The 25,649-nt window shown below is 39.7% G+C and overlaps 1 protein-coding gene across 3 annotated transcripts in view; it reads left to right on the forward strand.

Annotated features, from left to right (window-relative positions):
- BRCC3 (BRCA1/BRCA2-containing complex subunit 3) overlaps nt 1-21,741 on the forward strand; it is an 86,096-nt gene extending 64,355 nt beyond the window's left edge. For 2 of the 3 annotated variants that reach the window (XM_055437952.2, XM_055437951.2), the window contains 4 exons: nt 12,149-12,280; nt 12,773-12,816; nt 14,008-14,177; nt 15,249-21,740. In XM_055437952.2, the coding sequence (XP_055293927.1) occupies nt 12,149-12,280; nt 12,773-12,816; nt 14,008-14,159 (328 nt within the window). In that variant the 3' untranslated portion in view covers nt 14,160-14,177; nt 15,249-21,740. Of the gene's footprint in view, nt 1-12,148; nt 12,281-12,772; nt 12,817-14,007; nt 14,178-15,248 lie in introns of all 3 variants that reach the window. The other variant, XM_055437950.2, reaches the window with a different exon arrangement.
- Nucleotides 21,742-25,649: the final 3,908 nt, after the last annotated feature.

A 25,649-nucleotide genomic window follows, 5' to 3' on the forward strand; every position in this document is an offset into this window, starting at 1 on the left:
ATTTGGAACCAGTCTGCTGTTCCATGTCCAGTTCTAACTGTTGCTTCCTGACCTGCATACAGGTTTCTCAAGAGGCAGGTCAGGAGGTCTGGTATTCCCATCTCTTTCAGAATGTTCCACAGTTTATTGTGAAAGTCAAAGGCTTTGGCATAGTCAATGAAGCAGAAATAGATGTTTTTCTGGAACTCTCTTGCTTTCTCTATGATCCAGCGGATGTTGGCAATTTGATCTCTGGTGCCTCTGCCTTTTCTAAAACCTGCTTGAACATCTGGAAGTTCACAGTTCACATATTGCTGAAGCCTGGCTTGAAGAATTTTGAGCATGATTTTACTAGCATGTGAGATGAGTGCAATTGTGCGGTAGTTTGAGCATTCTTTGGCATTCCCTTTCTTGGGGATTGGAATGAAGACTGATCTTTTCCAGTCCTGTGGCCACTGCTGAGTTTTCCAAATTTGCTGGCATATTGTGTGCAGCACTTTCACAGCATCATCTTTCAGGATGTGAAATAGCTCAATTGGTATTCCATCACCTCCACTAGCTTTGTTCATAGTGATGCTCTCTAAGGCCCACTTGACTTCACATTCCAAGATTTCTGGTTCCAGGTGAGTGATCACGCCATGGTGATTATCTTCATCGTGAAGATCTTTTCTGTACAGTTCTTCTGTGTGTTCTTGCCACCTCTTCTTAATATCTTCTGCTTCTGTTAGGTCCATACCATTTCTGTCCTTTATTGAGCCCATCTTTGCATGAAATATTCCCTTGATATCTCTAATTTTCTTGAAAAGATCTCTTGTTTTTCCTATTCTGTTGTTTTCCTCTATTGCTTTGCATTGATCGCTGAGGAAGGCTTTCTTATCTCTCCTTGCTATTCTTTGGAACTCTGCATTCAGATGCTTATATCTTTCCTTTTCTCCTTTGCTTTTCGCTTGTCTTCTTCTCACAGCTATTTGTAAGGCCTCCTCAGACAGCCATTTTGCTTTTTTGCATTTCTTTTTCATGGGAATGATCTTGATCCCTGTCTCCTGTACAATGTCACGAACCTCTGTCCATAGTTCATCAGGCACGGTATCAGATCTAGTCCCTTAAATCTATTTCTCACTTCCACTGTATAATCATAAGGGATTTGATCTAGGTCATATCTGAATGGTCTAGTGGTTTGCCCTACTTTCTTCAATTTCAGTCTGAATTTCGCAATAAGGAGTTCATGATACGAGCCACAGTCAGCTCCTGGTCTTGTTTTTGCTAACTGTATAGAGCTTCTCCATCTTTGGCTGCAAAGAATATAATCAATCTGATTTCGGTGTTGACCATCTGGTGATGTCCAAGTGTAGAGTCTTCTCTTGTGTTGTTGGAAGAGGGTGTTTGCTATGACCCTTGCATTCTCTTGGCAAAAGCCTATTAGCCTTTGCCCTGCTTCATTTCGTGCTCCAAGGACAAATTTGCCTGTTACTCCAGGTGTTTCTTGACTTCCTACTTTTGCATTCCAGTCCCCTATAATGAAAAGGACATCTTTTTTGGATGTTAGTTTAAAAGGTCTTGTAGGTCTTCATAGAACCGTTCAACTTCGGCTTCTTCAGTATTACTCGTTGGCGCATAGACTTTTATTACTGTAATATTGAATGGTTTGCCTTGGAAACGAACAGAAATCATTCTGTCGTTTTTAAGATTTCTTCCAAGTACTGCATTTTGGACTCTTTTGTTGACCATGATGGCTACTCCATTTCTTCTAAGGGATTCCTGCCTACAATAGTAGATATAATGGTCATCTGAGTTAAATTCACCCATTCCAGTCCATTTTAGCTCACTGATTCCTAAATGTCGATGTTCACTCTTGTCATCCCCTGTTTGACCACTTCCAATTTGCCTTGATTCATGGACCTAACATTCCAGGTTCGTATGCAATATTGCTCTTTACAGCATCGGACCTTGCTTCTATCACCAGTCACATCCACAACTGGGTATTTGTTTCGCTTTGGCTCTAGTTGATCTGATCATATGGACCACAGCCCTGTTTAACTCAATGAAACTAAGCCATGCCGTGTGGGGCCACCCAACACGGACGGGTCATGGTGGAGAGGTCTGACAGAATGTGGTCCACTGGAGAAGGGAATGGCAAACCACTTCAGTATACTTGCCTTGAGAACCCCATGAACAGTATCAAAAGGCAAAATGACAGGATACTGAATGAGGAATTCCCCAGGTCGGTAGCTTCCCAGTATGCTACTGGAGATCAGTGGAGAAATAACTCCAGAAAGAATGAAGGGATGGAGCCAAAGCGAAAAAAGATAAGGATAGTATGTGTTTATTTCATCTTGTGTGTGAAGTCATCCAATATTCTGAGGTTTAATAGTATATTTACAAATACCCTATGAATCAAAGAATAAATCACAAGGGAAATTAGAAAATATTTTGAGCTGAACGATCATTTTTGTAAAAAAGTAAAATTTGGGATGCAACTAAATGGGTACGTAGAGGGACATTTACAGCTCTTTGGTTCTTTCAAAGAGAGCAATCAAATTAATAAGCCCCCAGGAAGACCAATCAAGGAAAAAGTACAGAGCATAAACTTACAAATGTAGAGAATGAAAAAGGGAAAATCACTTGTAATCTTACATATTTTGAAAGGATAAGAATATATTATGAAGACTATAAATGGATTCATTGCTAGAAAAGCACAACTTTCCAAAGCTAACAAAATACAGAAAATCAGCATATGCAGAATACATTATGCAAAATGCCGGGCTGGATGAAGCTCAAGTTGGAATCAAGATTGCCAGGAGAAATATCAAGAACCTCAGATATGCAGATGACACCACCCTTATGGCAGAAAGTGAAGAGGAACTAAAGAGCCTCTTGATGAAAGTGAAAGAGGAGAGTAAAAAAGCTGGCCGAAAACTCAACATTCAAAAAACTAAGATAATGGCATCTGGCCCCATCACTTCATGGCAAATAGAAGAGGGAAAAGTGGAAGCAGTAACAGATTTTATTTTCTCGAGCTCCAGAAGCACTGCGGACAGTGACTGCAGCCATGAAATTAAAAGATGTTTGCTTCTTGGAAAGAAACCTATGACAAAACGAGACAGCATATTAAAAATCTGAGATATCACTTTGCTGACAAAGGTCTATATAGTCAAATTTATGGTTTTTCCAGTAGTCATGTATGATTAAGAGAGTTGGACCATAAACAAAGCTGAGGGCTAAATAATTGATGCTCTTGAACTGTGATGCTAAGATTGCTAACATGTTATAGTCTATCAAATGTTTAAAGAAAATAACAATAACAGTCTTATCCACACTGTTTCAGAAAATTGAGATATGGAAAGACTTTGTATGCAGTCAATATAACCCTTACATCAAAATCTAGCAAGGGTAATTAAAAGAACATTTGGAACATACTCATTTACAACTAAGATGCCGACGTCCTGCCACACCCAGTATACAAAAGTTAACCTAAAATGTGTCAAAGACCCATATAGTGAAGCTAAAAGTATAAAACGCATAGATTTAAATCTTTGTGACTTTGGACATGGCAATGGTTACTTAAATATGTCACCAAATGCACAAGTAATACTTTTAAAAAAGATAAACTTGGTAAAAAGTTTAAAATTTGGTACACTGAAGGACATTATCAAGAAAGTGAAAAAGCCCACACAGAACAGGAGAGAATACATGTAAATCATATATTTGATGATGTTATAGCATCTAGAATATGTAAAGAACTCTTAAACAATTAGAAGACAAGCAACTCAATTTAAAAACAGGCATTTAACATGAAACTGGAAGTCCTAGTCAGAGCACTAGGCAAGAAAAGGAAATAATCAGCATCCAAATTGCAAAGGAGGAAGTAAAATTATCTCTGTTGACAGATGACATAATCTTATATGTAGAAAGCCTCAAAGACACCACTAAAAAATTATAAAAAGTAATAAATTCAACAAAGTTGCAGGATATTAAATCAATACAAAAACATCTGTTTTGTTTGTATACACTAACACTGAACAATTCAAAAAGTAAATTAAGAAGACAATCCATTTACAATAGCATCAGAATGAATAAAATACTTAGGAATAAACCTAACCAAAATGTGAAAGACTTGTACAATGCAGACTACAAAGTGCTGCTGAAGAAAAGTAAAGAAGACACAAATAAATAGACATCCCATGTACATGAACTGAATAAGTTGACACATTATTGACCAGATATGTATCAGTACATCTTTTGTTACCCAAACATTATTGACTGGAGTGTTTCAATATTCATTTACATAACAAATCATCAGCAACAGGCATTAGTTTCTGCAAAAATCCCCAGGTAAATAATGTGTTAATATTGTTAAGATGTAAATACTACTCAAAGTGATTCACAGAATTAGTGCAATAACTATCAATCCCAGCAGCGCTGGCTTTTGTTTGTTTACAGAAATTAAAAAACTGATCCTAAAATTATATGGAATCTCCAGGGACCCTGAATGGCCAAAACAATTTTTAAAAAGAATGAAGTTTGAAATCTCACACTTCAACATTTCAAAACTTAATAAAAAGTCCCAAGAATCAAAACAGTGTTGTACCAGCATAAAAACGGACATAAAGATCAAAGGAACAGAATAATAAGTCCCAAATTAAACTGTCACATATGTGGTCAAATGATCTTTGACCAAGGTTCCAAGAATACTTGATGTGATGGACTTCCCTTGTGTGGATAAGAATCCACCTGCCAATGCAGGTGACATGGGTTCGATCCTTGGTCTGGGAAGATTCCACATGGTTCAGAGCAGCTGAGCCCATATGCCACAACTACTAAAGCCCCTCACACCTGGAGTATGTGCTTGACAATAAGAGAAGCCACTCCACTGAGAAGCCTGCACACCACAAAAACAAAGATTAGCCCTCGCTCAACACAGCTAGAGAAAAGCCTACGTGCAGCAACCAAAAACAAATAAATTTACAAAGAGAATGTTAATTAAAAAAAGAACAGGATGGGAAAAGGACATTCTCTTCAATAAATGACGCTAGGACAACTGGAGAGTTGCATACAAAAGAATCAAGTTGGGTCCCTACCTTATACAGTATGCAAAAATTAACTCAAATGGAATAAAAACAGAAATGTAAGACCGAAAACTATAAAAGTCCCAGAAGAAAATGGGGAAGCTCATGAAATCTAATTTGGCAGTGACTTCTATTAGGGGACTTCCCTGGTGGCTCAGATGGTAAAGTGTCTGCCTACAATGTGGGAGACCTGGGTTCAATCCCTGGGTCGGGAAGATCTCCTGGAGAAGGAAATGGCAACCCACTTCAGTATTCTTGCCTGGAAAATCCCACGGATGGAGGAGCTTGGTAGCCTACAGTCCCTGGCATCGCAAAGAGTTGGGCATGACTGAGGGACTTCACTTTCACTCTTAGATATTACACCAAAAGCACAGGTAACAAAAGGAAAAACAGACGAACGCACTACATTAACCTTAAAAGCTTTTGATCATCAAAGGAAATAATTGAAAAGGCAACCTACAGAATGGGAAAAAATATTTTCAAATCCTATATCTGATAAAAGGTTAATATCCAGAATATATAGAGAATTCCTACAACTGAATGACAAAATAACTTAAACATGGGCAAAGGACTTAAGTAAACATTTCTCCAAAGGAGATATACAAATGGCCAACAAACCTGAGAAAATGCTCAACATCACTGATCATTAAAAAATGCAAATCAAAACCACTGTGAGACATTACTTCACATGCACTAGGATGGCCATTACCAAAAACACAGCAAAGAACAGATGTGTGGTGAGGACGTGAAGAAGTTGAAACCGTTGTGCTCTGTTGGTGGGAATGTAAAATGGTGTAGTCAGTATGGAAAAGAATACAGAAGGTCCTCAAAAAAAAATTGCCATATGACCAGCAATGTCACTTGTGTATATCCAACAGCATTGAAAACAGAATCTCAAAGAGATATTTGCACATTGACGTTCATTACAGCATTATTCAAAATAGCCAAGACTGTGGCTCAGATCATGAGTTCCTTATTGCAAAATTCAGACTTAAATTGAAGAAAGTAGGAAAAATCACTAGGCCATTCAGGTATAACCTAAATCAAATCCCTTATGATTATGCAGTGGAACTGAAAAATAGATTAAAGGGATTAGACGTGGCAGAGTGCCTGAAGAACTATGGACAGAGGTTTGTAACACTGTAAAAGAGGCCGTGATCAAAACCATCCCAAAGAAAAAGAAACGCAACAAGGCAAAATGGTTGTCTGAGGAGGCCTTACAAATACCTGAGAAAAGAAGAGAGGCAAAAGAGAAAAGGAAATATATACCATCTAAATGCAGATTTCCAAAGAATAGCAAGGAAAGATAAGAACGCCATCCTCAGTGATCACTGCAAAGAAATAGAGGAAAACAATAAAATGGGAAAGACTAGAGATCAATTCAAGAAAATTAGAGATTCCAAGGGAACATTTCATGCAAAGATGGGCACAATAAGGGACAGAAACGGCAAGGACCTAATAGAAGCAGAAGAGATTAAGAAAAGGTGGCAAGAATACACAGAAGAAATGTACAAAAAAGATCTTAATGACCCAGATAACCATGATGGTGTGATCACTCACCTAGAGCCAGACATCCTGGAATGTGAAGACAGTGGGCCTTAGGAAGCATCACTAGGAACAAAGCGAGTGGAGGTGATGGAATTCCAGTTGAGCTGTTTCAAATTCTAAAAGATGATGCTGTTAAACTGCTGCATTCAATATGCCAGCAAATTTGGAACACTCAGTAGTGGCCAGAGGACTGGAAAGGGTTAGTTTTCATTCCAATCCCAAAGAAGGGCAATGCCAGAGAATGTTCAAACTACCACACAATTGCACTCATTTCAGATGCTAGCAAGGTCATGCTCAAAATCCTTCAAGCTAGGCTTGAACAGCATATTAACTGAGAACTTCGAGATGTTCAAGCTGGATTTAGAAAAGGCAGAGGAACCAGGGATCAAATTTCCAATATCCATTGGATCATAGAAAAAGCAAGGGAATTCCAAAAAAGCATCTACTCTGGTTCATTGACTACATGAAAGACTTGGACTGTCTGGATCACAACAAACTGTGGAAAATCCTTAGAGACATGGGAATACCAGACTACCTTGCTCGTTTCTTGAGAAACCAGTATACAGGTCAAGAAGCAACAGTTAGAACCAGACATGGAACAATAGACTGGTTCCAAATTGGGAAAGGAGTAAGTCAAGGCTGTATATTGTCACCCTGGTTATTTAACTTATATGCAGAGTACATCATGAGGAACGCTGGGCTGGAAGAAGCACAAGCTGGAATCAGGATTGCCAGGAGAAATATCAATAACCTCAGATATGCAGATAACACCATTCTAATGGCAAAAAGTGAAGAGGAACTAAAGAGCCTCAAGATGAAGGTGAAAGAGGAGAGTTAAAAATCTAGGTTAAAACTCAACATTCAGAAAACTAAGATCATGGCATCCAGTGCCATACTTCATGGGAAATTGTTGGGAGAAAAAATGGAAACAATGAGACAGACTTCATTTTCTTGGACTCCAAAATCACTGCAGATGGTGACTGCAGCCATTAAATTACAAGATGGGTGTTCGTTGAAAGAAAAGCAATTATATACCTAGACAGCTTATTAAAAAGCAGAGACATCACTTTGTCGATAGAGGTCCGTTTAGTCAAAGGTATGTTTTTTCCAGTAGTCATGTATAGATGTGAGATTTGGACCTTAAAGAAGTCTGAGTGCTGACAAATGGCTGTTTTTAAACTGTGTTGTTGGAGAAGACTCTTGAGAGTCCCTTGAACAGCAAGGAGGTCAAACAAATCAATCCTAAAGGAAATCAATCCTGAATATTCATTGGAAGGACTGAAGTTGAAGCTGTAATACTTTGGCCACCTGATGCGAAGAGCCAACTCATTGGAAAAGACCCTCGTGCTGGGAAAGATTGAGGGCAGGAGGAGATGACGGTGACAGAGGATGAGATGGTTGGATGGCATCATCGACTCGATGGACATGAATTTGAGGAAACTGGGAGACAGAGAAGGACAGGCAAGCCTGGTATGCTGCAGTCCAGGGGGTCGCAAAGAATCGGGCATGACTGAGTGACTGAACAACAAAAAAGACATGGAAACAACCTATATATACTTCATTTTGTGGAGAGATATTTTGAATGACATTTTTAAAAACATCCATGTACAGATGTTCGTTGCTAGTGTATAGAAATTGATCTGTGTCTGTGTTAATCTTGTACTTTATGACCCTGCTAAACTCATATAGATAGTCATGTTGTGTGCTATAGAAGGAACACATACAGGATTTGTATGTTGAATAATTCAAAACTCATGAATAAAATAAAAAATGTAAATAAGTAGAGAGATATACTATGTTCATCAGTTAGAAGAGTCAGAGCAGCAAACATATCAATTCTCTCCAAAGCTATAGACTTAACAGCAATCAAATTCCCAGCAGAAAAAAATGTAATTGTGGTTTAATACTGCATAGTGTTTTGGGTATTTCTTTTATATGCAAAGGTCTTATGAGCCAATAAAACTTTCAAAGTAAAAAAAAAAATTTTTTTTTTAGATCAGACCTACTATTCTAAAATTTTATGAAAGGGCAAAAGAACCTTAATAGCCAAAAAGATCTGGTGAAACGTGTATAAATTTGGAGGAATCACATTCCCAGATACTGAGCTGCTATTAAGCTATAATAATCAAGACAGGTGGTATTGGTGAAAGGATCAAAGATCCAAAGAGCAGAAGAGAGATTATTGAAAGATACCCTCTTTTATAAACATGCTAATTGACCCCATTCATGAGGGCTCCAACCTCATGGCCTAATCACCTCCCAAATGCACAGATATTGGAGGCCACATAAGATGGAGACAGAGACAGGAGTTAGGCTGCCAGAAGCCAAGAATCTCTTCAAGCCACAAGAATGTGCCTGTGGCCAGGAATGGTTTCCCATCTAGAGCTTTCAGATGTGGGGCCATAATAGGTTTTGGGGGGCAAAGTGATGGGGGAGTATTAAGGGTTTTCTACATATAAGATTAAGGCTTCTGTAAACAGAGAGAGTTTGACTTCATTCTTTCCAGTTTGGATACCTTTATTTGTTCTTGCAAAATTGCTCTGGCTCAGAGATCTAATGTTATTTTGAAGAGAAGTGGTAAGGGGGCCAGACACATTCTGCTGGGTGCTTGAGGTACCACCCTGGGCCAATGAAGTCACAGAGTGCCAGGGACCCTCAACTTTGGATGCTCCATTGAACCCACTGTTAGGTGGAGATAAGGTGTATTCAGGGTGAGAAGTATTTAGAGGTAGATTCGTTGGCCTTGGAGTAACAAGCCTACTCTAGCATGAAAATGTAAATATTTGTGTATTAGGTACCTATTTCCTTTCAGGGGAGAAAATGGGAAATCAGGTGAACACTGAATTAGAACAAGTGACTATTTATATAAGTAATCCCTTCCATGTAACAAAGCTGATAGAGCCATTGAAGAGTCTCCAGTTCCTCTTCCCCCAGGGCTTTGTGTTCCACCTCAGTGGCAACTTTCTGAAAACAGTATTAATAAGCTATTTCCCTTGTCTGGGGAATGAGTGTAAGGACTTTATTTTCTATGAGAATACTGGCTCTGCAAATGTACTTCCAAATTGCTCCCCACATGAACTCAGTTTGAACCATATCCCCTTTGGAGTTACTAAATGAGTTACAGGAAAGTTTAATGTTTGAAGCATACCGTGTCCAAAAATTTCTATTAAAACTATAGAAAACTTCCAATTATGACAACTCATCATTAAAAACTTACCAACTTCTTGGTGTATATCCAAAGGAAGTGAAATCAGGGTCTCAAAATAATACCTGGGGTCCCATGTTCATCACAGCATTACTCACAGTAGTCAAGGAATGTAAACAACCTAAATGTATGTCAGTGGACAAATGGATAAAGAAAATGTTGTATATGTCTACATATGTGTATATACATACCATTTTCAACAACATGGATGAACCTCGACCACATTATGCTGAGTGAAATAAGTCCAAGAAAGACAAATATTGCAGTGCATGCCCTCTCTTGCCAGGCTGGATGAAATACAAGATGAAATCAAGATTGCCGTGAAAATATCAACAAGATGCCTATGTGCTTAGTCATGTTCGACTCTTTGCAACCCTTTGGACTGTAGCCAGTCAGGCTCCACTGTCTATTGGCTTTTCCAGGCAAGAATACTGGAGTGGGTTGCCATTTCCTTCTCCAGGGGATCTTCCTGACCCAGGGATTGAACCTGTGTCTCCTGCGTTGCAGACGGATTCTTAACCTGCTGAGCCATCGGGGAAGCCCATCAACAAGATGATACTACTCTAATGGCAGAAAATGAAGAGGAACTAAAGAGCCTCTTGGCAAGGGATAAAGAGTATAGTGGAAAAGCTGGCTTAAGACTCAACTTTCCAAAAACGAAGATCATGGCATCCAGTCCCATCACTTCATGACAAATAGAAAGGATAAAAGTAGAAACAGTGACAGATTTTGTTTTATGGGCTCCAAAATTACTGCAGATGGTGACTGCAGCCATGACATTAAAAGACCTCTTGCTCCTTGGAAGGAAAGCTATGACAAACCTAGACAGCATATTAAAAAGCAGACATCACTTTGCTGACAAAGATCCGTATAGTCAAAGCTATAGTTTTACCATTAGTCATGTACAGATGTGAGAGTTGGGCCATAAAGAAGGCTGAACACCAGAGAATATATGCTTTCAAATTGTGGTGCTGGAAAAGACTCTCGAGAGTCCCTTGGACAGCAAGGAGATGAAACCAGTCAATCCTAAAGACAGTGTACCCTGAATATTCCCTGGAAGGACTGATGCTGAAGCTGAAGCTCTAATAGTTTGGCCACCTGATTTGAAGAGCCAATTCATTGGATAAGACCCTGATGCTGGGAAAGATTGAAGGTGGGAGGAGAAGGGGACGACAGAGGGTGAGTTTGAGCAAACTCGGGGAGATAGTGAAGGACAGGGAAGCCTGGCGTGCTACAGTCCATGGGGTCACAAAGAGCTGGACACAGCTGAGCAAAGAACAAAAACAACGCTCTTACTTACATGTGGAATCTAAACCCGTCAAACTACTAGACCCAGAGAGGAGAATGGTGATGGCAGGGGTTGGTAGAGGGGGAAATGAGGAAATTAAGGGTACGAGTTCGGGAGATCTAATGTCAACATGGTGAGTATCTACTTGAAATTTGTTAAGGGAGATCTTAAATGTTAAATCAGCACAAAAATGGTAATTATGTGAACTGATAGATAAGTTAATATGCTTGAGTGTGTTGATCGTTTCACAATGTGTGTGTGTATATATATATATATATAGTCAATTTGTATACCTTAAGAAATATAGGTATATAATACAAATAAGAATTTTATATGTGTGTATATATATATATGTATATATATATATATAATTTGTCTGCTGGTTCAGACCATAAAGTGCTGCCCGCAATGCAGGAGACCCAGGTTCGATCCCTGGGTCAGGAAGATCCCCTGGAGAAGGAAATGGCAACCCACCCCAGTACTCTTGCCTAGAAAATTCCAAGGATGGAGGAGCCTGGTGGGCTATAGTCCATTGGGTCGCAAAGAGTCAGACACAACTGAGTGAGTTCACTTTCTTTCTTTTCTTATATAGTTTGTCAATTATACCTCAATAAGTTCAGTTCTGTTCAGTAGCTCAGTCATGTCTGACTCTTTGCAACCCCATGAACTGCAGCTCACCAGGCCTCCCTGTCCATCACCAACTCCCGGAGTTTACTCAAACTCACGTCCATCGAGTTGGTGATGCCATCCAACCATCTCAGCCTCTGTCATCCCCTTTTCCTCCCGCCTTCAATCTTTCCCAGCATCAGGGTCTTTTCCAGTGAATCAGCTCTTTGCATCAGTTCAGCTCAGTCCCTCAGTCATGTCTGACTGTTTGTGACCCCATGGACTTCAGCACGCCAGGCCCATCACCAATTCCCAGAGTTTACTCAAACTCATGTACATTGAGTTCGTGCTGCCATCCAACCATCTCATCCTCTGTCGTTCCTTTCTCCTGCCTTCAAGATACCTCAATAAAGCTGGAAACAAAAACTGACATGACCCGACCTGGTTGTCTTCCAGGTATGAGAGAATTGAAATCCCAATTCATATTGTACCTCACGTAACCATTGGGAAAGTATGCCTTGAGTCAGCAGTTGAGCTGCCCAAGATCCTGTGCCAAGAAGAACAAGATGCATATAGGAGGATCCACAGGTAGAGACCCTCGCTGCTTATCTTCCTTCCTACTTCTCAGGGCCTGGTCCCCATTCCCTCCCATCCTGTCATCTTTGGCAGCTCAACCTGCGAGCCCCCTTTGCTTTTTTGCTCTCTTATGAAAAAGCTTTATGGTAGTTTGCAGTCATCAGGTTTCTCACCCTGTATAACAGTCTCTTTACCACTTGTTTCTCTCCTGATGCACTTTGCATCCTCCTGGGACAAAGATAATTTTTTAGTTGCTAAAAAAATTAACATCTAAGTTAACCCCGTGTACTATGTGATGCCTTCAGTGAGAGACAGTAATTTCCAGATTATTTCTTTGAATTATTTCAATGTTTGGAATGAAAGTACATCCCCCCAATCATGAAAAATTTAACAAGAATGGAAAGTTAAATAATCCATATTTATCCATTCTGGCAGCAGACTGGTGCCAGCCAGATTAGGTGAATTGATGCTCTGCTACTAATCTATTTTATCCTATCCCTTTAGCCTTACACATCTGGACTCAGTAACCAAGATCCATAATGGCTCAGGTAAGATTTTTTCCCTAAAGTATAAGCAGTAAAATACTCACATGACTGAAGCAAATTTAGCTGAAGTAACTGAATTGGTGAGTACAAATTACCCTGGAGTTTTCTTTCCCATAAGCTTTGCCACTCGCTAAGCCTGCCCCCCCCCAACTTTTCTGTTGAACCCTGAGGACAACTGAATACTATACATGCTGCCCAAAGGAAGACTAGAATATTTGCAGCGACATTATTTGCAATAGCGAAAAAGTGGAAACACCCAGCCGTCTGTCAGTGGGCGAATGGATCAACAAAGCGTGATCCATCCATACAACAAAGTATTGCTCAGAAATGAAAAGAACAAACTACTGATACATGATGGAGAAGGAAATGACAGCCCACTCCAGTATTCTTGCCTGGAGAATCCCATGGACAGAGGAGCCTGGCAGACTACTGTCCATGGGGTGGCAAGAGTTGGATACGACTTAGTGACTAAATCATCAAATCATCACATGAACAACCTTGATGAATCTCAGAACCATTATGCCAAGTGAAAGAAGTGTCATGTAAACTGTTACATACTTTATAGTTCCATTTATATGAAATTCAAGAACAGGCAAGAGTAATGGGGCTTCCCTGGTGGTGCAGAAGGTAAAGAATCCACCTGCAACACGGGAAACCGGGGTTTGATCTCCAGGTTGGGAAGATCCCCTGGAGGAGGGAATAGCTACCCACTCCGGTTATTCTGGCCTGGAGAATCCCTATGAACAGAGGAGCCTGGTGAGCTACAGTCCAAGGAGTTGCAAAGAGTCATACACGACTGAGCGACTAAGCACACCACAATCTATGGTGACAGCATAGATTATGGTTTAGTGTGGGGAAGTCTTGAAAGTTGGGGAAAGAGACCCTTTTGGAGGTCTTAGCCCTTTCACTATGACAGTGAAAAGCTGGTTATCTTTCTGCTCTCTGCATAGGCAGGCTTCTGTCTGGATTATGGGTCCAGGGATGTTCAGGGTAGCCTCTGAATAGGTATCTTCTCTGCTCAGTTATCTTGCTTTCCCCTGGCTGCCCATTCAAAGCTGTCTGCCCATTCAAAGCTGTCTGCCAGTTCTTCTACTATACTTTTTCTATGTTCTCTTCCTTCCCCTTCTTCCTGTACTCCCTGGTGTGGGGCTGCTGATGGTGGAATGTTGTCTTTGTGTTTTGTTTCTGTTGAAGTGTTTACCAAGAATCTGTGCAGTCAGATGTCAGCGGTCAGTGGACCTCTACTACAGTGGTTGGAGGACAGACTGGAGCAAAACCAACAGCATGTGCAGGAGCTGCAACAAGAAAAGGAAGAGCTTCTGCAAGAACTCTCTTCTCTAGAATAAAGCAGGAGACAGAACAGGGTAAAATGCTTTTCTTCCAATTTGTATTAAACATGGTCTGCAATTTCACATACCGGATGCATAGGAAGATGAGGGAGCAGCTCTTTTTATATCCCAATGGGTGTGTCTTATGCCTGCAATAAACAAACACAAGACATCTTCCAGAAAGTTTCATTAGGGTTTAATGAACCCTCCTACCTGGAACTGGCCTACACAGAGCAGATGCAGGGTGATTTAAGTAGAATATGAAAGCTTTTTAAAGACTGTGGAAGGTACACTGGCAAGGACATTATATAATAAAATATCTGGGGAGTATATCTCAAATGGTCATTTCCCCCTGGAATAAGCTAAAGGAAGAAGAGTATTCCATGTTTGATTTTGTACTTAGGATGCTTATATTGGACAAGTAAATAAGTATATGAGGGTCAGTGGAAAGAAGTGACTCTACCTATACTTTTTGCCCCCACTGACAGGCATATATCTCCTGTCTTCCTTCCTGATCTCTAAAATAGGTATTCTGAGATACCTAGGAAAGGTTGAATCTATGTGGGTGCTCTTTATAACCAAAAACATGAGTTCTGGCATATTTGACTTTGAAGCAAATTCCTACTGAGCAGATCCTAGACCCTAAGAACTTCTAGTATAATATAAATGTGTTTTTCCAGAAACATTTAGGACTTAGGATGTAACAGAAATCACACTTCAAAAAGTTCTGTTGCATACTTCTTAACATGTGTAACCACAAATGATAAGTGTGTCTTCAGAAAAGAGCCAAGCCTACCTCATACTAGAAATTATAGTGGGAATTGAAGGAGTTAGAAAGATGACAAAGAAAGTCCTAGTCCCAACAACAGTGACAAAGGGTTGGTTTTTGTTTTTTCTTCCTGTTTCTCCCTAAATTATTGCTTTTCAAATTTCAAAGTATAGTCCAGAACTACCTGTACCATAATCACTTGGATGTCAGACTTCATCTCTTAGGAGCAGAACCCAGAAAAGGTCATGAACTTTCCTAGGGCATATGTAGTCTAAATGTTGTATTTTCCCTCATTTCCCACAGCCACAGTTCTTCTCTATTCTTTTCTTTCCCTGTAGGAAGGATGAAAATATCCAGGAATAAAATTAATTAGGCTAAATCCATTTTGAAGAAGAAAAATTGGGAAAACTCACATTACCTGACTTGAAGATTTACTTAAAGCTGCATTGATCAACCCAACCAATTTTGACAAAGGTACAGAAGCAATTCAACGGAGGAAGGATAGTCTTTTTCAACAAATCATGTTGGTGCAGTTGGCAAAGAAAAGGAAATTTGACCTAAACTGTACACAGTATACAAATTTGAAAATGTATCATGATGTTAAGTGTAAGATGTAAAACTGTAAAACCTTTAGGGAAAAAAATCATAGAAAAATCTTTAGGATCTTGGGCTAGGCAACAAGCTCTTGGCCTTCATCCCAAAAGCACAGTCCTAAAAGGAAAAAGTTGATATACTGGACTTTATCAAAAGGAAAAACTTCTGCTCTGCAAACAATTTAAGAGGAAGATGTTATTGACAGAAATCACTTGCAAACCATTTATCGCGATGAATCCAGACTATATTGTATAAAGTCAAGAGGAAAAAATAATACAATTAGAAAATGGGCAGAAGACATGAATAGACATAGCACTGAAGAGGGAATGTAGATGGCAAGCAAGCATAGGAGAAAATGTTGAATCTTATTAGTAATAAGGGGATGCAAATTAAAACCACAAGGAATTATGACTATGTACTTATCAGAATGGCTACAGAAAATAATAATGAAAATGGGAACTTCCTGGCAGTTCAGTGGTTGAAATGCTACCTTTCACTGCCAGGGGCATGGGTTTGATCCCTAGTTGGGGAACTAAGATCCCACATGCCTCAGGGTGTGGCCAAAACTTTTTTAAAAATAGTGAAAATAGCAGATGCTGTTGAGCATACAAATTGGAGATCTCATACCTTGCTGAATGGAATGTAAAATGGTAAGCCACTCTGAAAAAAAAAGAGTTTGGAAACTTCTAATAAAGTTAAACATGAAAGTGAAAGCATTAGCTGCTCAGTCATGTCTGACTTTTTGGACCCCATGGACTGTAGCCTGCCAGGCTCCTCTGTCCATAGGGATTCTCCAGGCAGGAATACTGGAGTGGGTTGCCATTCCCTTCTCCAGGAGATATTCCTGATCCAGGGATTGAAAGTTAAACATACGTGTACTTTATTACCCAGCAATTGTTTTTCTGGACATTTATCCCAAAGAAATGAAAGCCTATTTTGGCACAAAAACTTCTATACAGATGTTATTAGCACTTTCATTTGTAATAGCCCCAAATGAAACAACCCAGATGTCCTGCAGTTGAGTGTGCAGTTAAACCAACCATGCACACCATGGGATACTACTCTGCAATGTAAAGAAACAGAATATTGATATACACTACTTGGATGAACCTCAAGTGTATTATGATGAATGAAAAACGTCAGTCTCAACAGGTCACCTGCTGTATGACTGCAGTTGTATAACATTCTAAATTCTTGAAATGAAAAAATAGAAATGAAGAACTGAGTAATGGTTGCCAGGGATAGGGACTGGAGGGGGTATTAGATATGGGTGATTATAAAGGGTAACAACACAAGCAGTTCCTTTGTGCTGATGAAACAGTTCTATTTCTTGTGGTGTTGATTACATGAATGTGTATCTGTGCTAAAACTATATAGAGCTACACAAAAAAACCCACAAATGAATGCATGTAGAATCTGGTGAAACCAAATAAGGTCGATAGTCTAGTCAGCAGTATTGTACCATTGCCAATATGTTGGTTTTTAAATTGGACTATAGCGATGTGTAAGATCTTACCACTGGGGAAACTGGGACCCCCTGTACTACTTTTGCACCTTCCTGTTAATCTGTAATTATTGGAAAATAAAGAGTTGTAAGTTTTAAATAAGGAATGAGGAGGTATGGTAAGTACTTTGTGAAACAAGAGTGATTAAAAAGAAAATCTGGGGAGAATAACACGATTTGAGTATTTTCACAGGCCAGCCTTCAGCATGTGTCCCTTCTAAGCTATTTACATTGATACAGTTATGGCCATTTGAAATTCTTTTTCTAACCTGATAATCTGAGTTGTAATTTGTAAAACAGGAATGTGGGGAGAGGAGGTGGGTACTCGGAAGTGTCAAAGTACATGCCATGTGAGGAAGCAGGGCTGGGATGAGGGCCTTGTTTGGGGCCAAATGATGTAGCAAATAAGTAAATATATTGATGGAAATGGAAGCCAGGTTTGTCAGTGTCAGAGAAATGACTTACAAACATGAATAGGGGGAAGGATAAAATGAATCTTACAGTCTTGGACTGAAATTGGAAGTATTAATGTGAAAGTTTTTTCCAAGGAAAAATTTATATATACACAGATATAGGGCTGTATGCACATATAGATGCATGTATTTCCTGGCTTTGTACATTCAGATTAGAAGAAATGATATCCCAGTAGCTATGAGCACATCGAGCACCCAGATATTGGTTCTCACTAAATGTAACCAGGGCCCCTCTGAGAGAAATGGCTGGTTCTGGAGCTGGGGCAGAGAAAGTATGAGATAAGCCCAGACCAAAGCTCCTTTGTTAGAGCTGACAAAAGGCCACTTAAAACAACGAGTAAATTCAGAACAGTGCTTATTGGTACCAGCAGGTTTGTAGCCTCCCCACGAATTTCTCTCTCCTACCTTAACTTCAGCTTCTTTCAGAGATGACACTTTGACCAACTTCCAGCCTGACAGTGTGAGGCGTTCTGTAGACACCCCCTCCCCTGTGAAAATGATAAAAATTATCTTTGAATTATTAAAGTCCCTGGGAAGAGTCTGAGGAGCAAACATATACTCAAGAAAATCCACGAAAATTCCCTAAGAATTTCTAGTATTCGAATTGAGATCTCTTAGGGGAAACACACTGACCGGAACACTGACTGGAACCGACTCTGGCCAGGCACCATAATAACCATTTGTGTGAGTTGTTTTAGGACAGGAGGTAGTGGTAAAGAACACGGAACTAACAAGCCACCACCAACCAGAAGAGTTCAGGAAAAGGTCAAAAGGAGATGCCACATGTCCCACCATCTCCCAGAACCCTTACTGGAATCCATCTTGGCTGAGCAACATATGTGCCACCAGGAAGGACCCTGAGACAGAATAACTGGCCAAAGACAATCCAGAAACTAATAAACCTGAGACTGCAAACCAAGTGGCAGAACAGTTCCCCTGGGTTCCCCTACCCTACTGTTCTCTGCCCAGGTGCCGCTTCCTAATAAAGTCTCTTGCTTTGTCAGCATGTGTGTCTCCTCAGACAGTTGATTTCCAGGCATTAGACAAGAGCCCTCTCTTAGGCCCTGCGACAGATCTCCTCCCTCCTTTCCTTCTCCTAGCTCAATACTAACAGGGGATTCCACTCCAGACTTGTGCAGCCAAGAACACAGGGTTCAACCTACCCCTAGCTCCTAGCTGGAGGGCTTTCTTCCCACGAGAAACAGGACTTAAGCATTTCTTATCCTGCCTCCAGCTCCCTGTTGCTTTGGCTAAGTCCTAGGAAAGAGCAATCAAGACATGGGAGGAGACTCTAACTTGGATGTGGAGCATAGAGATCAAGGTCCCTGATCACCTTGCCTGCACTCATGAAGTGGTGGTTCTGTGCCTGAAAAAACCTCAGGCTACTGACCCTGGCCCTGACCATTTAGGTCCTAGAGCTGCAGTATCACTCAGAGAAGCTTGCCAGTGTCCCCATGCACTGTTCCAGAACCCTGGCTCAGAGAATTTTGCATAGGGAGAGAAACGGGCTATAAAACATGCTCCTAATCTCTTTCCAGAAAACTAACCAATCTGATCCCATGGACCACAGCCTTGTCTAACTCACTGAAACTATGAGCCATTCCGTGTAGGGCCATCCAAGACAGACAGGTCATGGTGGAGAGAGTTCTGACAAAACAGTCCACTGGAGAGGGAATGGCAAACCACTTGAGTATTCTTGCCTTGAGAACCCCATGAACAGTATGAAAAGGCAAAAATATAAGATACTGAAAGATGAACTCCCCAGGTTGGTAGGTGTCCAGTATGCTACTGGAGATCAGTGGAGAACTAACTCCAGAAAGAATGAAGAGATGGAGCCAAAGCAAAAACAACAACCAGTTGTAGATGTGATTGGTGATAGAAGTAAAGTTCAGTACTGTAAAGAGCAATATTGCATAGGAACCTGGAATGTTAGGTCCATGAATCAAGGCAGATTAGAAGTGATCAAACAGGATACAGCAAGAGTGAACATTGACATTTTAGGAATCAGTTAACTACAATGGACTGGAATGGGTAAATTTAACTCAGGTGACCATTATATCTACTACTGTGGGCAAGAATCCCTTGGAAGAAATGGAGTAGCCATCATAGTCAACAAGAGTGAACTGCAGTACTTGGAAGCAGTCTCAAAAATGACAGAATGACCTCTGTTCGTTTCCAAGGCAAACCGTTCAATATCATGGTAATCCAAGTCTATGCCCCAACCAATAATTCTGAAGAAGCTGAAGTTGATCGGTTCTATGAAGACTTCCAAGACCTTCTAGAACTAACACCCAAGAAAGATGTCCATTTCATTATAGGGGACTGGAATGCAAAAGTAGGAAGTCAAGAGATAGCTGGAGTAACAGGCAAATTTGGCCTTGGAGTACAGAATGAACCCAGGCAAAGGCTAACAGAGTTTTACCATGAGAATGCACTGGTCATAGCAAACACCCTCTTCCAACAACACAAGAGAAGACTCTACACATGGACATCACCAGATGGTCAACACCAAAATCAGATTGATTATATTCTTTGCACCAAAGATGGAGAAGCTCCAAAAAGACCAGGAGCTGACTGTGGCTCAGATCATGAACTCCTTATTGCCAAATTCAGACTTAAATTGAAGAAAGTAGGGAAAACCACTAGACCGTTCAGTTCAGTCGCTCAGTCACGTATGGCTCTTTGCAACCCCATGGACTGCTCCACGCCAGGCTTCCCTGTCCATCACCAATTCCTGGAGCTTGCTGAAACTCATGTCCATTGAGTGGGTGATGCCATCCAACCGTGTGACCCTCTGTCAGCTGCTTCTGCTTTTGTTTTCAATCTTTCCCATCATCAGGGTCTTTTCTGATGAGTTGGCTCTTCATATCAGGTGAGCTTCAGCATCAGTGCTTCAAATGAATATTCAAGGTTGATTTCTTTTAGGATTGACTGGTTTCATCTCCTTGCAGTCCAAGGGACTCTCAAGATTCTTCTCCAACACCACAGTTTGAAAGCATCAATTCTTCGGCTCTCAACCTTGTTTATGGTCCAACTCTCACATTCACACATGACCACTGGAAAAACCATAGCTTTGACTATATGGACTTTTGTAAGGAAAGTGATGTCTCTGCTTTATAATATGCTGTCTGGGTTGGTCAAAGCTTTTCTTCCAAGGAGCAAGTTTCCTGGACACATGGTGTCACCTTTTAATTTCATGGCTGCAGTCACCATCTGCAGTGATTTTGGAGCCCAAGAAAATAAAATCTGACACGGTTTCCGCTTTTTCCCCTTCTACTTGCCATGAAGTGATGGGGCCGGATGCCATGATCTCAGTTTTTGTCAGCTTTTCACTCTCCTCATTCACCTTCATCAAGAGGCTCTTTATTTCCTCTTCACTTTCTGCCATAAGGGTGGTGTCATCCGCATATCTGAAGTTATTGATATTTCTCCTGGCAATCTTTTGTTTTCTTTTTATTTTTTAATTTATTTACTTTAATTGGAGGCTAATTACTTTACAATATTGTATTGGTTTTGCCATATATTGACATGAATCTACCCCGGGTGTACATGTTTCCCATCTTAAAACCCCTCCCACCTCCCTCCCCATATCGTTGCTCTGGGTCATCCCATTCCATCAGCCATGAGCATCCTGTATTATGCATCGAACCTGAACTGGGGATTCGTCTCACATATGATAATATACATGCTTCAATGCCATTCTCCCAAATCATCCCAGCCTCGTCCTCTCCCACAGAGTCCAAAAGACTGTTCTATACATCTGTGTCTTTTTTGCTGTCTCGTATACAGGGTTATCGTTACCATCTTTCTAAATTCCATATTTATGCATTAGTATACTGTATTGGTATTTTTCTTTCTGGCTTACTTCACTCTGTATAATAGGCTTCAGTTCATCCACCTCATTGGAACTGATTCAAATGTATTCTTTTTACTGGCTGAGTAATACTCCATTGTGTATATGTACCACAGCTTTCTTATCCATTCCTCTGCAGATGGACATCTAGGTTGCTTCCATGTCCGGTCTATTATAAATTGTGCTGTGATGAACACTAGAGTACATGTGTCTCTTTCAATTCTGGTTTCCTCGGTGTGTATGCCCAGGAATGCGATTGCTGGGTCGTATGGCAGTTCCAGTTTTTTAAGGAATCTCCACACTGTTCTCCATAGTGGCTGGACTAGTTTGCATTCCCACCAACAGTGTAAGAGGGTTCCCTTTTCACCACACCCTCTCCAGCATTTATTGCTTATAGATTTTTGGATAGCAGCCATTCTGACTGGCGTGAAATGGTATCTCATTGTGGTTTTGATTTGCATTTCTCTGATTATGATTGATGTTGAGCATCTTTTCATGTGTTTGTTAGCCATCTGTATGTCTTCTTTGGAGAAATGCCTGTTTAGTTCTTTGGCCCATTTTTTGATTGGGTCATTTATTTTTCTGGAATTGAGCTGCAGGAGTTGCTTGTATATTTTTGAGAATAATTCTTTGTCAGTTGCTTCATTTGCTATTATTTTCTCCCAATCTGAAGGCTGTCTTTTCACCTTGCTTATAGTTTCCTTTGCTGTGCAGAAACTTTTAATTTTAATTAGGTCCCATTTGTTTATTTTTGCTTTTATTTCCAATATTCTGGGAGGTGGGTCATGGAGGATCTTGCTGTGATTTATGTCAGAGAGTGTTTTGCCTATGTTCTCCTCTAGGAGTTTTATAGTTTCTGGTCTTAGGTTTAGATCTTTAATCCATTTTGAGTTTATTTTTGTGTATGGTGTTAGAAAGTGTTCTGGTTTCATTCTTTTACAAGTGGTTGACCAGTTTTCCCAGCACCACTTGTCTTTTCTCCATTGAATATTGTTGCCTCCTTTGTCAAAGATAAGGTGTCCATAGGTGCGTGGATTTATCTCTGGGCTTTCTGTTCCATTGATCTCTATTTCTTTCTTTATGCCAGTACCATACTGTCTTGATGACTGTGGCTTTGTAGTAGATCCTGAAGTCCAGCAGGTTGATTCCCCCAGTTCCATTTTTCTTCCTCAAGATTGCTTTGGCTGTTCGAGGTTTTTTGTATTTCCATACAAATTGTGAAATTATTTGTTCTAGCTCTGCAAAAAATACCGTTGGTAGCTTGATAGGGATTGCACTGAATCTATAAATTACTTTGGGTAATATACTCATTTTCACAATATTTATTCTTCCAGTCCACGAACACGTTATATTTCTCCATCTATTAGTGTACTCTCTGATTTCTTTCACCAGTGTTTTATAATTTTCTATATATAGGTCTTCTGTTTCTTTAGGTAGATATATTCCTAAGTATTTTAGTCTTTTTGTTGCACGGTGAATGGAATTGTTACCTTAATTTCTCTATTTTCTCATTATTAGTGTATAGGAATGCAACGGATTTCTGAGTGTTTATTTTATATCCTCCAACGTTACTATATTCATTAATTAGCTCTAGCAATTTTCTGGTAGAGTCTTTAGGGTTTTCTGTGTAGAGGATCATGTCATCTACAAACAGGAGAGTTTTACTACTTCTTTTCCAATTTGGATTCCTTTTATGTCTTTTTCTGGTCTGATTGCTGTGATCAAAACTTCACAAACTATGTTGAATAGTAGTGGTGAGAATGGGCACCCTTATCTTGTTCCTGACTTTAGGGGAAACACTTTCAATTTTTCACCATTGAGGATAATGTTTGCTGTGGGTTTGTCATATATAGCTTTTATTATGTTGAGGAATGTTCCTTCTATTCCTGCCTTCTAGAGGGGTTTTATCATAAATGGATGTTGAATTTTGTCAAAGGCTTTCTCTGCATCTGTTGAGATAATTATATGGTTTTTATCTTTAAGTTTGTTAATGTGGTGTATTACACTGATTTCTTTGCCGATATTGAAGAATTCTTACATGACTGGGAAAAGGCCACTTGGTCATGATGTAGGATCTTTTTAATGTGTTGTTGGATTCTGATTGCTAGAATTTTGTTAAGGATTTTTGCATCTATGTTCATCAGTGATATTGGCCTGTAGTTTTCTTTTTTGTGGCATCTTTGTCAAGTTTTGATATTAGGGTGATGCTGGCCTCATAGAATAAGTTTGGAATTTACCTTCCTCTGCAATTTTCTGGAAGAGTTTGAGTAGGATACGTGTTAGCTCTTCTCTAAATTTTTGGTAGAATTTAGCTGTGAAGCCCTCTGGACCTGGGCGTTTGTTTGATGGATGATTTCTGATTATGGTTTCTATTTCTATGCTTTTGATGGGTCTGTTAAGATTTTCTATTTCTTCCTGGTTCAATTTTGGAAAGTTGTGCTTTCCTAAGAATTTGTCCATTTCTCCCAAGTTGTCCATTTTATTGGCATATAATTGCTGATAGTAGTCTCTTATGATCCTTTGTATTTCTGTGTTGTCTGTTGTGATCTCTCCATTTTCATTTCTAATTTTATTGATTTGGTTTTTCTCCCTTTGTTTCTTGATGAGTCTGGCTAGTGGTTTGTCAATTTTATTTATCCTCTCAAAGAACCAGCTTTTTGTTTTGTTGATTTTTGCTATGGTCTCTTTTGTTTCTTTTGCATTTATTTCTGCCCTAATTTTTAAGATTTTTTCCTTCTACTAACCCTGAGGTTCATTTCTTCCTCTTCTAGTTGCTTTAGGTGTAGAGTTAGTTTATTTAGTTGACTTTTTTCTTTTTTCTTGATGTATGCCTGCATTGCTATGAACCCTCCCCTTAAAACTGCTTTTACAGAGTCCCATAGGTTTTGGGTTGCTGTGTTTTCATTTTCATTCATTTCTATGCATATTTTGATTTCTGTTTTGATTTATTCTGTGATATGTTGGTTATTCAGCAGTGTGTTGTTCAGCCTCCATAAGTTGGAATTTTTAATAGTTTTTCTCCTGTAATTGAGATCTAATCTTACTGCATTGTGGTCAGAAAAGATGCTTGGAATGATTTCAGTTTTTTTAAATTCACTAAGGATAGATTTATGGTCCAGGATGTGATCTATCCTAGAGAAGGTTCCGTGTGCGCTTGAGAAGAAGGTGAAATTCATTCTTTTGTGTTGAAATGTCATATAGATATAAGTTAGGTCTAACCAATCTATTGTAGCATTTAACGTTTGTGTTTCCTTGTGAATTTTCTGTTTAGTTGATCTATCCATAGGTGTGAGTGGGGTATTAAAGTCTCCCACTATTATTGTGTTATTGTTAATCTCCCTTTCATACTTGTTAGTAATTGTCTTACATATTGCGGCGCTCCTATGTGGGTGTATAATATTTATAATTGTTATATCTTCTTCAATTGAACCGTTGATCATTATGTAGTGTCCTTCTTTGTCTCTTTTCACAGTCTTTGTTTTAAAGTCTATTTTATCTGATATGAGTATTGTTACCCCTGCTTTCTTTTGGTCTCTATTTGCGTGGAATATCTTTTTCCAGCCCTTCACTTTCAGTCTGTATGTGTCACTCATTTTGAGGTGGGTCTCTTGTAGACAACACATATAGGGGTCTTGTTTTTGTATCCATTCAGCCAGTCTTTGTCTTTTGGTTGGGGCATTCAAACCATTTACATTTAAGGTAATTATTGATAAGTATGATCCCGTTGCCATTTACTTTATTGTTTTGGGTTCGAGTTTATACACCCTTTCTGTGTTTCCTGTCTAGAGAAGGTCCTTTAGCATTTGTTGGAGAGCTGGTTTGGTGATGCTGAATTCTCTCAGCTTTTGCTTATCTGTAAAGCTTTTGATTTGTCCTTCATATTTGAATGAAATCCTTGCTGGGTACAGTAATCTGGGCTGTAGGTTATTTTCTTTCAACACTTTAAGTATGCCCTGCCATTCCCTCCTGGCCTGAAAAGTTTCTATTGAGAGATCAGCTCTTATCCTTATGTGAATCCCCTTGTGTGTTATTTGTTCTTTTCCCTTGCTGCTTTTAATATTTGTTCTTTGTGTTTGATCTTTGTTAATTTGATTAATATGTGTCTTGGGGTGTATCGCCTTGGGTTTATCCTGTTTGGGACTCTCTGGGTTTCTTGGACTTGCGTGATTATTTCTTGCCGGGAGCCAGCGAGGGAAATCCTACCTGTGGCAAAGGTCAACTGGGGAAGAGGCCTGACGGGCAAAGGCTAATCAGGGCTCGAGGAACCCCCTGGACTTACCTGAGCATCTACCCCAAAGAAAACTGGAGTCTGACT

The sequence above is a fragment of the Moschus berezovskii genome, chromosome X, assembly GCF_049115385.1.
Source record: "Moschus berezovskii isolate FMDL1 chromosome X, NW_MosBer_1.0, whole genome shotgun sequence".
Lineage (NCBI taxonomy): Eukaryota > Metazoa > Chordata > Mammalia > Artiodactyla > Moschidae > Moschus > Moschus berezovskii.